The sequence below is a fragment of the Hordeum vulgare genome, chromosome 6H (genome assembly GCF_904849725.1).
Source record: "Hordeum vulgare subsp. vulgare chromosome 6H, MorexV3_pseudomolecules_assembly, whole genome shotgun sequence".
NCBI lineage: Eukaryota > Viridiplantae > Streptophyta > Magnoliopsida > Poales > Poaceae > Hordeum > Hordeum vulgare.
The window spans coordinates 448974450-448986292 of record NC_058523.1 but is presented as its reverse complement, the minus strand read 5'-3'; the positions used below and the strand labels follow the sequence as shown (position 1 = coordinate 448986292).

At 48.6% G+C, this 11843-nt stretch overlaps 1 protein-coding gene across 1 annotated transcript; it reads left to right on the top strand.

The window, feature by feature from the left end:
- The first annotated feature begins 9467 nt into the window (after positions 1-9467).
- On the top strand, positions 9468-11212 carry LOC123401959. The gene has a single exon (XM_045095824.1). The coding sequence runs from the start codon at positions 10148-10150 to the stop codon at positions 11012-11014; it is 867 nt and encodes a 288-aa protein (XP_044951759.1). The 5' UTR covers positions 9468-10147; the 3' UTR covers positions 11015-11212.
- Positions 11213-11843: the final 631 nt, after the last annotated feature.

The window sequence follows — 11843 nt, the reverse complement described above, 5'->3', positions numbered from 1 at the left end:
CACATATCTCCTTCAACTTCTTGACCTTGTCCTTATAGCCATTGTTCTGTTTCATCATATCAGCAATGATGCACTCCAGCCTTTTCTTCTCTTCCTTCATTTGGTCTCTCTCTAGCACAAGTTGGTCCCTCTCCTTCTCTGCCTTCGCACTGAGTACCTGATGTAAATTGGTGGAAGAATGGTCTGCCAACCTCTTCTTCTCAATCTCCTCTTTCAGATCACTGATAGCCAACCTAGCACTGCCAAGCTGATTAATAGCCTCCTCTTTGTCAGCCACCACTTTAGCAAAATCATGTTTGAAAAATCGAAGCTCTTCCTCCATCTTCCTCTTTTCCTCACCTAGCAGCTTCATATTTTCTCTGATTTTGTCATCGTTTTCTTTGTCATGCATGCTCCACAATTGACCTATCCAAAACTGCATAGCAACGGACCACTCAGGGTCCATCCATTCCAGATAGCACCACTTTTCTTCTGCCTAAAATTCAAAACATTTTTAGTGATTAACATACATGAAATTGAGTGGAGCAGAAAACTAACTAAGATTAACAAATTACAATGCAACATACCTTCTCCTTTGCACAAGCAAGAAAACGCCGGCCAGTGTCAGAAGATTGAAATGCAACTTCCCGTTGGCAAAGTTCTAGATGCATACAACGAGAAGATAGTTCAATTGCAATGCCACTCCATTCATAGCATGGGATAGTCGTAGGAAGCTAAAAACAGAAGACACCGAACTGTTATGAAATCCTCCAATGAAAAACCGTGAACCTAACCTAAAATGCTGGTAACCCGAAATTAACATACCTGGTTGGTCTGACTATCGTCATCCCAAGAAGAGCTTGATCCCTCGCTCCACAAAACCATGGCAGATTAAACTACCGGAGAACCTAAAATATATTTAAAATAATTAATTGATAGACCTAAAAAATATACAAAAAATGCATTATGCCCACATATTGAACAAACCTATCTAATCAAACAACCACAAAGAAATCCCTAAAACTAACAAGTAACCTATTTATCTAACATAACCTAATATTCAAAACTACTCTCAAAATAAGATGTTTAAACCAAAAAAAATTGGAGGGATCGGGGGAGATTACCTCAAGGAAGCTTGGGGGCTCGGATCTAAGGATTTTGATGGAGGAGGGAGTAGATCAAGGGGGTGGGGTGTGAGGGGGGAGAGGGGGCCGAGAGAGATGGGTTCTTTTTTAGGAGGTGGAGGTGAGGCAAAAATAGGAGGTGGGGGAGTAGGTGAGGTAAGTGGCTCGAGGAAGACGCCAGGGTCCCTGGCGTCTGGTCGAGGACCAGACGAGAGGGACCCTCGCGTCTCATATGTCCAATTTGGTGCAAACCTACTGGTTTCTATTTTGCGAACCCAGACGCCAGGGACCCTGGCGTCTGGGTTCTGAACCCAACTAGATTATATGATGGAGTGTTGTTGTGGGTCCCTCGGATTCATCCAATTATTTTTTGTTGAATGAAAATGCTTAACTAAAAAATAATAACACAAACGATATGCATAGGTTGCATCAACAAAAAGTACCCTTCAAAGTTCCATTGATAATGAATACACAAACGATACGCATAAGTTGCATCAACAAAAAGACTATTATTTTTTATTTCACTACAAGGTTCAGGCAAATAAAACATGTTGCTTATTCTCGCACTACTGCCATTGTTTACACTGCTGGCATCCTCAGAATGTGCACAACACATATGATGTTCATGTCGCCGCCATTGCTGGGTTTGAAGCTAAAAACGATGGCATCGCCTTCTTCAAGGTTGTTCTGGGTTGCAAATATAACCCATTGATTGGTGAGAACCATCCGTCCATCGCAATTAGTGTGGAATGCAACATTCATGCTTTCTCCAGCTCTAAGGCAAATGCCAGCTACACCCACTGGTGGTAAGGTCAGTTGTTCAGCCACTTTCCTTGTGATTTTCTATATAATAATGATAGACACAAGAAAAAGAAAAAACATGTTAGAAAAGAAAAGGCCACAATGAACAAATAATAGTAAAGGGTACATGACACTTACCATGGTCTTCTTGCTTATGTTTGTGGTTGTCAAGCGATGAATAAAAAAAGATCCAATATACCCGTCATTGTTGGTAAGAACCACATCCAACAATGATCATTCAGCGTCACTCAGCACACATCCATGTGTGTACACAAGTTCTCGGGCATTTGCTTTCTCATGGTCATCATTTTCATCTGACTCAATGTCGAAAATCTCTACACCAGCACCCTTGCCTACTTCGTCCTCGTCTGCAACAATATTCTCGTTTGGGTCCCCATCATTTGCAAGATGTGCAAAACCAAGATGGGCCACCTACGCCTCTGCCGTTCGCTTAGATGTGTCAAAAACAACTAATGCATTGGCCCCAATATTGAAGTCCGCGACAAACTTCACCAAATCATTGCCGCCCATCACTGTGGTAATGTCCCTTTGTACACATCCAATACATACCTATTCCCATGTGCTTTGAAATTGAAGGACCTTCCAGCTACGTGCTTTAGACTATCCCTTATAGTGCATGGTATATTCTACAGAAAAGACAAATACAAACAACATGGTAAATAGAAAAAACATAGAGACATTAAGAGCATGTCAAAAAAAATGATAAAACATTACTATGAACTCAACGTCATTGTTGACATAAATTGTCCATCTCTCAGTGGCGTTGTTCTCGCACCGTGCATGGTAAACTGGGCAAACCATCCTTTTCAAGATACAACAAAAATAAAATGGTTACGTACATAATAATTAAATGTTCGATTAAAAATATGAAAACATCAAAATAAAGATAACTAAGAAAACCTACAAATCTTCTAAGAACAACTAAATGTCCTCTTCAACAACACCTACTTAAAACAAACATAAAATGGGGAAAGGAAAAGACTCACCTATCATATATTTGAAACTCTTATATAATAAGTACATCATCTAACAACTACAAAAAAAATCCCTAATCTAATACATCATCAAACATCTAACCTAACCGCAATATTTAATCAAATTGATAATATAACCTAACCTAACCATGCCTAAAAAACTATATCACCTAACCTAATACATCATCTAATACATAATATAACCTAACCTAGTCGAACATATAAGAAATACATCATCTAACAAATACAATACAATCTCTAATACTAATACAAAATCAACTAATCAAACATAACCTAATATTCAAAAAAACAATCAAAATAAGATGTTCAAACAAAAGAAAATTGAAGGGATTGGGGAAGATTACGTCAACGAAGCTTTGGGTAATCCAATTTAGTGATTTTGGTGGAGGAGGAAGTAGATTAAGTGGGGGGAGGGTGTGAGGGGAAGATGGGGAGAGAGAGAGATGAGTTCTGGCGGCTGAGGGTGGAGGAAGAAGATGGGCTGGTGGGTGGGTTGGGCCAAGGGGTTATTTAAATTACCCGAGCCAGATGTCAGGGTTTCTGGCGTCTGGGTCTGGGGCAGACGTCGGGGACTCTGGCGTCTGGGTCCCTTCGCCACGTCACCTGGTCAACGCGAGGCAGATCGAGTGGGCCATACCAGACGCCAGGGTCCCTGACGTCTTCTGCGCAACCGAGACGTTAGGGACGTTGGCGTCATGCAAAAAGGTCAAACCAGAAAATATTTTGAAATGCAGGTCGGATCGGTATTTACTTCACATTGAAGGTTATAACAAAAAAAATCGGCCCATATATACGCGAGCCGAGCTATCAGCACGTACAGAGCCACCGCCGCCCGGGAGATAGCCAGCACAAGAAACCCACGGGCGCCGCAACTTTTCCACGCGTGCGACGTGACGAACGCCCGGCAGTAATTTTCCTCTACTCCTGCCTACGTCTCTACGCGAACATCACTGTTCGTCGCGCCCGTTCCACCGTAGGCGAAGACTTATATTGCTCAGGACTTGTAGAAATATTTAGAGCGACACCGATCGATCGCCGGAAGGTTCCGCCGCCGGTGAAGCGTGGAGGCGACGATCGCGTGCAGCGTGCTGATCGACGCCTGGCTCGGCACCATGCATCGTCACGCACACGCAGAATTAGGTTCCGTCGGGTCCGTGTCGGGGGCACAGGGGCAGTCGGTTGCACCACTCGCTTGCTCTGCGTGCGTGCGCACGCATGCAGCCGGTCGAGGACGGACGGGCACGGCTCTACCGAATGGAACGGGTCTGAGATGAGATGAGATCATGGCGAGCTACCAAGTGCTACGAGTGGTGCAGCTCCTGTGCGACGTCCTTCTCGTCGGTTTAACTGCGTGGAATGGATTTTGGGTCGTCGTCTCCAGCTACTTGGCCATTTATCGCAGACGATGGAGAAGTAATCCCGAAAGAAGTGTGTGTGTGTATACGGTGTGGTAATACACACGTCGGCGCGTGCCGCCTCACCGCTACTTGGTAGTACTCCGTACATCCAAGGGCAGAAGACCCAAATTCGTTTCTAGCTCGTCGTCTAGCTAGTCGATTCTTCTCCCGAAAACGACTCGCGCAACCCCCTCGCGTCGCTCCCGCGAGCGACCGAGGGGGCGAACCGCCTCCAGCTCCCTCCCTCATCGTCCCCGGCGTGCGCCGCTGCTCCGGTCAGCGTAGGCGGCGGCGGGATCCCCTTCTTCTCACACGATGCCGGGCGGCATGGGACGACGGCTTCAACGACGACGTCTTGCGGATCCATGGCACGACGACACGACGGATCCTGACGGCGGTGCTTGGCGACGCGGGTGGATCGGTTTGTCGTGGCGTGCCGGTTGGCTGGACGAGGCTAGAAGATGGAGGTGGGGCGGGGCGTGGCCTGTGGCGATGGCGTCCAATCCGGATCTGGTCTTGACGGTGGTGATCGTGACGGCTGGCCCGGATCTGACCATGGTGGTGGCGGCGTCCCCTTCGCCGGGGATGACGGGCCAGGTGGTGGGTCCTTGTGGCGGCGCCGATGACGTCGTATCTTGGGATCTCGTGTCCGGACTCGTCGCAAGACGCGCATGGCGGTCAAAGCTTCCTCCGGCGTCGACGGTGCTTGATGCAGGATCGCGGCGGCGGTTGACGTTGTATGGGCGACCACAGCGTGTGGCGCGACGGTGGGTGCTCCCTGTAGCGCTCGGAATCGGGGCGGCTGCCCCTCTTCATCAACAACGACGGACTCCGGGATCGTGTGGGCGACCCAGAGTCCGAATCTCGAGATGGTGACGGCCTTCTGAGGCTGGTGGCGGTATGTGACGTCCCCTTCATCAACATATCGGGTCGATGCGGCTCGACATGTGACACATAGCCTCTCTCGAAGTTGTCGGGCGGTGCCTGTCGTTGGCAGGTGAAGCTACCGGTGGATGTACTACCGGCGGATGCTACGCACAACGTCTTATACGGAGACGTCAAGTCATGCCTTCTACCGGTAGGTGATGCACGACGGTTCTATTGGAGGTGTTTTACCCTTATCGAAGGTCTTGTGCGAGGGATTTCAAGGATACTTTGGGCTATCTCGAGGTTGAGGTTTTTCATCAGGAATCCAAGGAGATCACGGGTTTTCCGTGGTCGAGGTTTCTAACGTAGCTTGTGGTAGTTTGTGATGGACTAGTTGGGGCATTTCGAAAAGCCATGCCCGCGGTTATGTGGCAATTTAAAAACTTTGTTTAACACCTGGTCATTGCAAACTTGAAGTAAACTTAATCAAAAAATGTCAACTGTGTGCGTAAGTGTGACTGTCTCTACTCGTGAGTTCTGCATCCGAGAGAGGACACGGTGTGGTTATGTTTGACTCGTAAGTAGGTGTTCAGTGTCACTTCGTGATCATGACTAGTTCACGTCCGTTATGCGTAGATCACCCTCCTATTATTTTTGTACTCGTAAGTTAGTCACTCAAATAAATGCTTAGTGCTTGTTGTAGCCTCACCACTTCACCATACCTCATCCATTAAGCTTTGCTAGTCTTTATATCTTTGGAAATGAGATTGCTCAACCCCTGTGACTCACACATTACTACAACAATAGTTGCAGGTACAGGTAAAGCTATACTTTAACATGCGTGTGATGATTGTTCTATTTGGAGTTTCTTCTTCTTAATCATCATCTATGTAGGATAGGTTCCGGACCGACAGCCTGGGATAGCAAGGATGAACATCGTTCTTTTATCGTTTGGTTTCATCTGTAGTCGGACCCTGCTCTTCTACATGATGTTTGAATGTATTGTTGTATTGAGATGCTCATGTTGTAGCTTGTGGCGAGTGTAAGCCAAATCCATATACTCATCTCTTCTGTACATGTACTTATAACGATATCCATTTTTACAAAACAACGAGATGCACCTCAATTCCTATTGAGGCCCTCGAGCCAAAATAAAGATAGGATCGCATCTTGGACGTTACAGATTATGAGGCGAACACGTGGAGCTACTCCTTACGGCACGACATGCTTCACACCATTTAACGCCCACACATGCTCTCACGAATAACTCGGCAAATGTGATGACACATCAAGTAGTGTGAAGGTTGTTGTTACACTATAGCAATCCCCCAAATAAAATCCCACTAGCTAATTGCCCATGTGTTGCAACATCGGCATACGTATTCTAATAGTTAGACATCAAGCATGTTTGATATATATGTTACACCAGTCATATTCTAGATTTTGGTAAAAGTTAATTTGATTTGAGTAAGGGTTGATGGAAGTTCTGATTTAGTTACAGTTTTGGTAAGATTCTATTATATTTTGGCATAGGTATGAAGGCAAAGAAACTTTTAATTTAGTGGAGGTTTTGGTAAGATGTGATTTGATTTGATTAAATTAATGCAAGTGCTTTTGGTAAGATTTGATTCAGTTATTTTAGAGCATGGTTTCCATTAGGACAAGCAAATGAAAACACCGATATAGTTTAGATTATTCGAAATCAGGGGAAGACGAAACCACATTTGGAGAGGTACAAGCATCAATCCTTTGATAGTAGAAATGCATGTGATAAGCTCACTCGAAACTTAAGCTATTAAAAACACATGGATGATATATTAAAGTGTTTAGAAATATGTATGAGTTTGTCTCTTTATGTCTCTATTTTTGCCTACAACTAGGTATAAAATTGACACCATCCTAAATACAACTTTAATCCGGCCAAATTCAAAAAACAGGGGAATAGAACCAGGGTGACAACTGTTGGAATTATGCCCTAGAGGCAATAATAAATATAGTTATTATTATAATTCCTGTATCAAGATAATCGTTTATTATCCATGCTATAATTGCATTGAATGAAGACTCATTTACATGTGTGGATACATAGACAAAACACCGTCCCTAGCAAGCCTCTAGTTGGCTAGCCAGTTGATCAAAGATAGTCAGTGTCTTCTGATTATGAACAAGGTGTTGTTGCTTGATAACTGGATCACGTCATTAGGAGAATCACGTGATGGACTAGACCCAAACTAATAGACGTAGCATGTTGATCGTGTCATTTTGTTGATACTGTTTTCTGCGTGTCAAGTATTTATTCCTATGACCATGAGATCATATATCTCACTGACACCGGAGGAATGCTTTGTGTGTATCAAACGTCGCAACGTAACTGAGTGACTATAAAGATGCTCTACAGGTATCTCCGAAGGTGTTAGTTGAGTTAGTATGGATCAAGACTGGGATTTGTCACTCCGTGTGAACGGAGAGGTATCTCGGGGCCCACTCGGTAATACAACATCACACACAAGCCTTGCAAGCAATGTGACTTAGTGTAAGTTGCGGGATCTTGTATTACGGAACGAGTAAAGAGACTTGCCGGTAAACGAGATTGAAATAGGTATACGGATACTGACGATCGAATCTCGGGCAAGTAACATACCGAAGGACAAAGGGAATGACATACGAGATTATATGAATCCTTGGCACTGAGGTTCAAACGATAAGATCTTCGTAGAATATGTAGGATCCAATATGGGCATCCAGGTCCCGCTATTGGATATTGACCGAGGAGTCTCTCGGGTCATGTCTACATAGTTCTCGAACCCGCAGGGTCTGCACACTTAAGGTTCGACGTTGTTTTATGCGTATTTGAGTTATATGGTTGGTTACCGAATGTTGTTCGGAGTCCTGGATGAGATCACGGACGTCACGAGGGTTTCCGGAATAGTCCGGAAACGAAGATTGATATATAGGATGACCTCATTTGATTACCGGAAGGTTTTCGGAGTTACCGGGAATGTACCGGGAATGACGAATGGGTTCCGGGAGTTCACCGGGGAGGGGGGGGCAACCCACCCCGGGGAAGCCCATAGGCCTTGAGGGTGGCACACCAGCCCTTAGTGGGCTGGTGGGACAGCCCAAAAGGGCTTTATGCACCAAGAAGAGAAAATCAAGAGAAAAGAAAAAAACAGGAGGAGGTGGGAAGGAAGGGGGACTCCCTCCCACCAAACCAAGTCCAACTCGGTTTGGGGGGGGGAGTCCTCCCCCCTTGGACTCGGCCGACCCCTTTGGGGCTCCTTGAGCCCCAAGGCAAGGTCCCCTCCCTCCCACCTATATATATGGAGGTTTTAGGGCTGATTTGAGACGACTTTTTCACGGCAGCCCGACCACATACCTCCATGGTTTTTCCTCTAGATCGCGTTTCTGCGGAGCTCAGGCGGAGCCCTGCTGAGACAAGGTCATCACCAACCTCCGGAGCGCCGTCACGCTGCCGGAGAACTCTTCTACCTCTCCGTCTCTTTTGCTGGATCAAGAAGGCCGAGATCATCGTCGAGCTGTACGTGTGCTGAACGCGGAGGTGCCGTCCGTTCGGTACTAGATCGTGGGACTGATCGCGGGATTGTTCGCGGGGCGGATCGAGGGACGTGAGGACGTTCCACTACATCAACCGCGTTCACTAACGCTTCTGCTGTACGATCTACAAGGGTACGTAGATCACTCATCCCCTCTCGTAGATGGACATCACCATGATAGGTCTTCGTGCGCGCAGGAAATTTTTTGTTTCCCATGCGACGTTCCCCAACAACAACATGATAGGGGAACGAGAGACTTCTAGTCATGGCAGTTGTCATCGATCCACGAATCAAGGGATGAATCAAGACGCCTCTCTCTTCAAGGGAGATACAGGAACAAAGCATCGTATGAAGGAGAGCGGATAGTACTTCCGATTGTGGCAGTTAGCATCAATGCATCAATGCGTGGAAGGAGGGAAGAAACACGAAAACACGACACATTCCCCTCCCAATATAGGGAAACAAACTATATAGTTTTGAGGAGAGTCGATAATACTTTTGGTCATGGCGGTTGGCGTCGATGCACGGATCGAGGGAAGAATCATTCTCTTGCGGGGAGATACAGTCAAATGAGATTCGTTTCGCGAAGAGTGAATACTACTTATGTCGTGGCAATTGTCGTGAATGCACATATTGCGGGAGGAAGCGCGGCGCATTCCCCCCCCCCCACCCCAGATAGGAAAATGTATCTCAGTTACAAGGAGAGACGACAATACTTTCGATCGTGACAGATGGCGTCGACGCACGGCTAAAAAAACGCAAAGAGGGACATTTTTCTCAGATAGAAAAACAGACCTCAATTTCACGAAAAGCGGATAGCAAGGAATTGGTTCGGAGAGCAATTGGTGGGTGGGGTGTTAGTTTTTGTTGTCCCCCCTATCATCATAACTATTGGGGAAGTGGAGTGTGGATATGCCAAAGCCAAAACACAACTTTACTCGGCACATGCGTTATTCTCACTGTGCGAGGAAACCGGGAACGGGAGCCGGGTCCAAGGCCAAAATGCAAATCTACTCAAACAGGAACGCAAACCAATCGAATCGAATCGTCCAAGACGCGGTCAATTGCATTGCCTTGCCCGCGGGTATCATTGTCGATCCATCGCCCCTCTCCCGTCCGCGCCTCCATCTTTCTTCTCCTCCTTCTCTTCGTCCCCGAACCTTATTTATGCCCCCGGCGGCCGCGGCCGCGGCCTCCCTCCCCTGACGGACGGAGAAAAGATCCCGAGCACCTGCACCACCACCAGCACCACCTCCGCCGACCAACTTCCCATTTCGAAGAAGCCCACCCGAGCCTAAACAAACCGAAAAGGAAAGAAGGAAAGGCGGGCGGCAGGTGCGTGCGTCGGCGTCGGCCGCGAGAATTTAGCACCCGCCGCGCCCGTGCCGAGGGAGATGAGATGAGATGAGATGGGCATGAGGTGCTGCAAGAGGCACCCGTCGCAGGCCGGCGGCGGCGTCTGCGCCACGTGCCTGCGGGACCGCCTGCTCGTGCTCGCCGCCGCGCAGAACGACGCCTCGTCGCCGTCCACTCCTCCGCCCGCCGCTCACCCTCCGGCCGCGGCCCCGGCCCCGGCGTTCCCAAGGTCCGTGTCGCCCTACGTGTCCCGCAGGAAGTCCGACTCCTCGGGCGGCGCGCTCAGGCACCACCACCCGAGCCTGCTCTTCTTCCGGACGCCGCAGGTCGGCCCAGCCTACGGCGGCAGCGCCCCGCTCGAGGAAGGCGACATCGGGTACCACAAGCCGCGCGCCGGCAAGTTCTCCCTGCTCTCCACGCTCTTCGGGAACCACCACCACCGCCACCACGGGTCGGAGGACAAGGACACAGCCAAGGAGCGCAAGAAGAGCCGTTCTTGGCTCGTCGGGATCATCCCGCGCCGTCGCAAAAAACAGGTACCGGCCGACGCCGTGCTACCCGCGTCGCCGCCGCCCAGGCGCTCCTGCCGCGTGGTCAGCAACCGGGGGCTGTCGCCGGAGAGGGGCAGTCAGGGCAGCGGCGAGGAGAGCAGCTCGCCCGCTGAACCCGCGTGGCGGCCGTCACCTTCCCCGATGCGGAGGACCCCGTGCCGGCGCCGCCAGACCAACAGCATGCCTTCGGGACTGGCCGTCTGCCTCAGCCCGCTGGTGCGGCCAAGCCCCGGGCGCCGCCACCGCGCCGCGCAGCCGCCGGACCCCGGCTCCTTCTCCTCCGAGCTGCGGCCGTCGCCGCTCCACAGCGCCGCCTCCGTTGGCCGCTGCCGCTCCAGGAAGCTCGCCGACGGCGGTCGCTTCCGGTGATCTCTTCTTTTTTCTTTCTTCTCCTTGAATTTTCTTTAGTCTTCCTTCATCACCCGATCCCAATTACTACCACCCTTAGCTTTCTGTGGATATTTTTATTGTTTACATCTTGTCCATTTGTGAAGATGAGTCCGTGAGATTTCATACTCGGAGAACACTCCGTTGACATATATACTACAACCACTAGGTTATTACTCCTGATTGCTCGCCCGCTGATCATCTTTTGAGACTGTAATGAGTTGGGTGTTCACCTCCTTTGTGCAGCTAGCCGTCTGGTTCTAAACTTCTAATCTGATTTGATTTGCAAAAACTTAATCCGTTGCCGCTTTGATGTCCGGGAATTAAGAAGGAATAGACTTTACTGACGCGTGATGGCAGTAGGTACGGGGAATGCATAGTGTATGGAATTGAATGCCCGAGTTATGAGCGCGAGAGATCTGGTGTGTGTGTGTGCGCCGATTAAATTAGAAAAGAAGGTTCGCCATCGCATTGTGCTGTCCGAACGGAATTCTGAATCTGAGGCGGCCGATGGATACTCCCTACTACTACTCCCTACCACTGCTCCGTGAGAGACGCATCAAATCAATTCCGTTTGGTCAGAGGTTTCACATGGAGGCCGGCAGCACATTTATATGGGCGGCCGATGGCTGCTCCCGCCTCCATTTACTCTTTTTCGTTTGCGGGTGCACCAAACCGGACTAATCAATGATCCCCAACCTCCTCCTGCTAGCTCTGACCCGCGTTATTGAGCATCTTGTTCCCGCCAACTTGTGCATGCGCACACCGACCAGACGAGACACGAAAAAGAAGAATCATTTGTCGCGGCAGT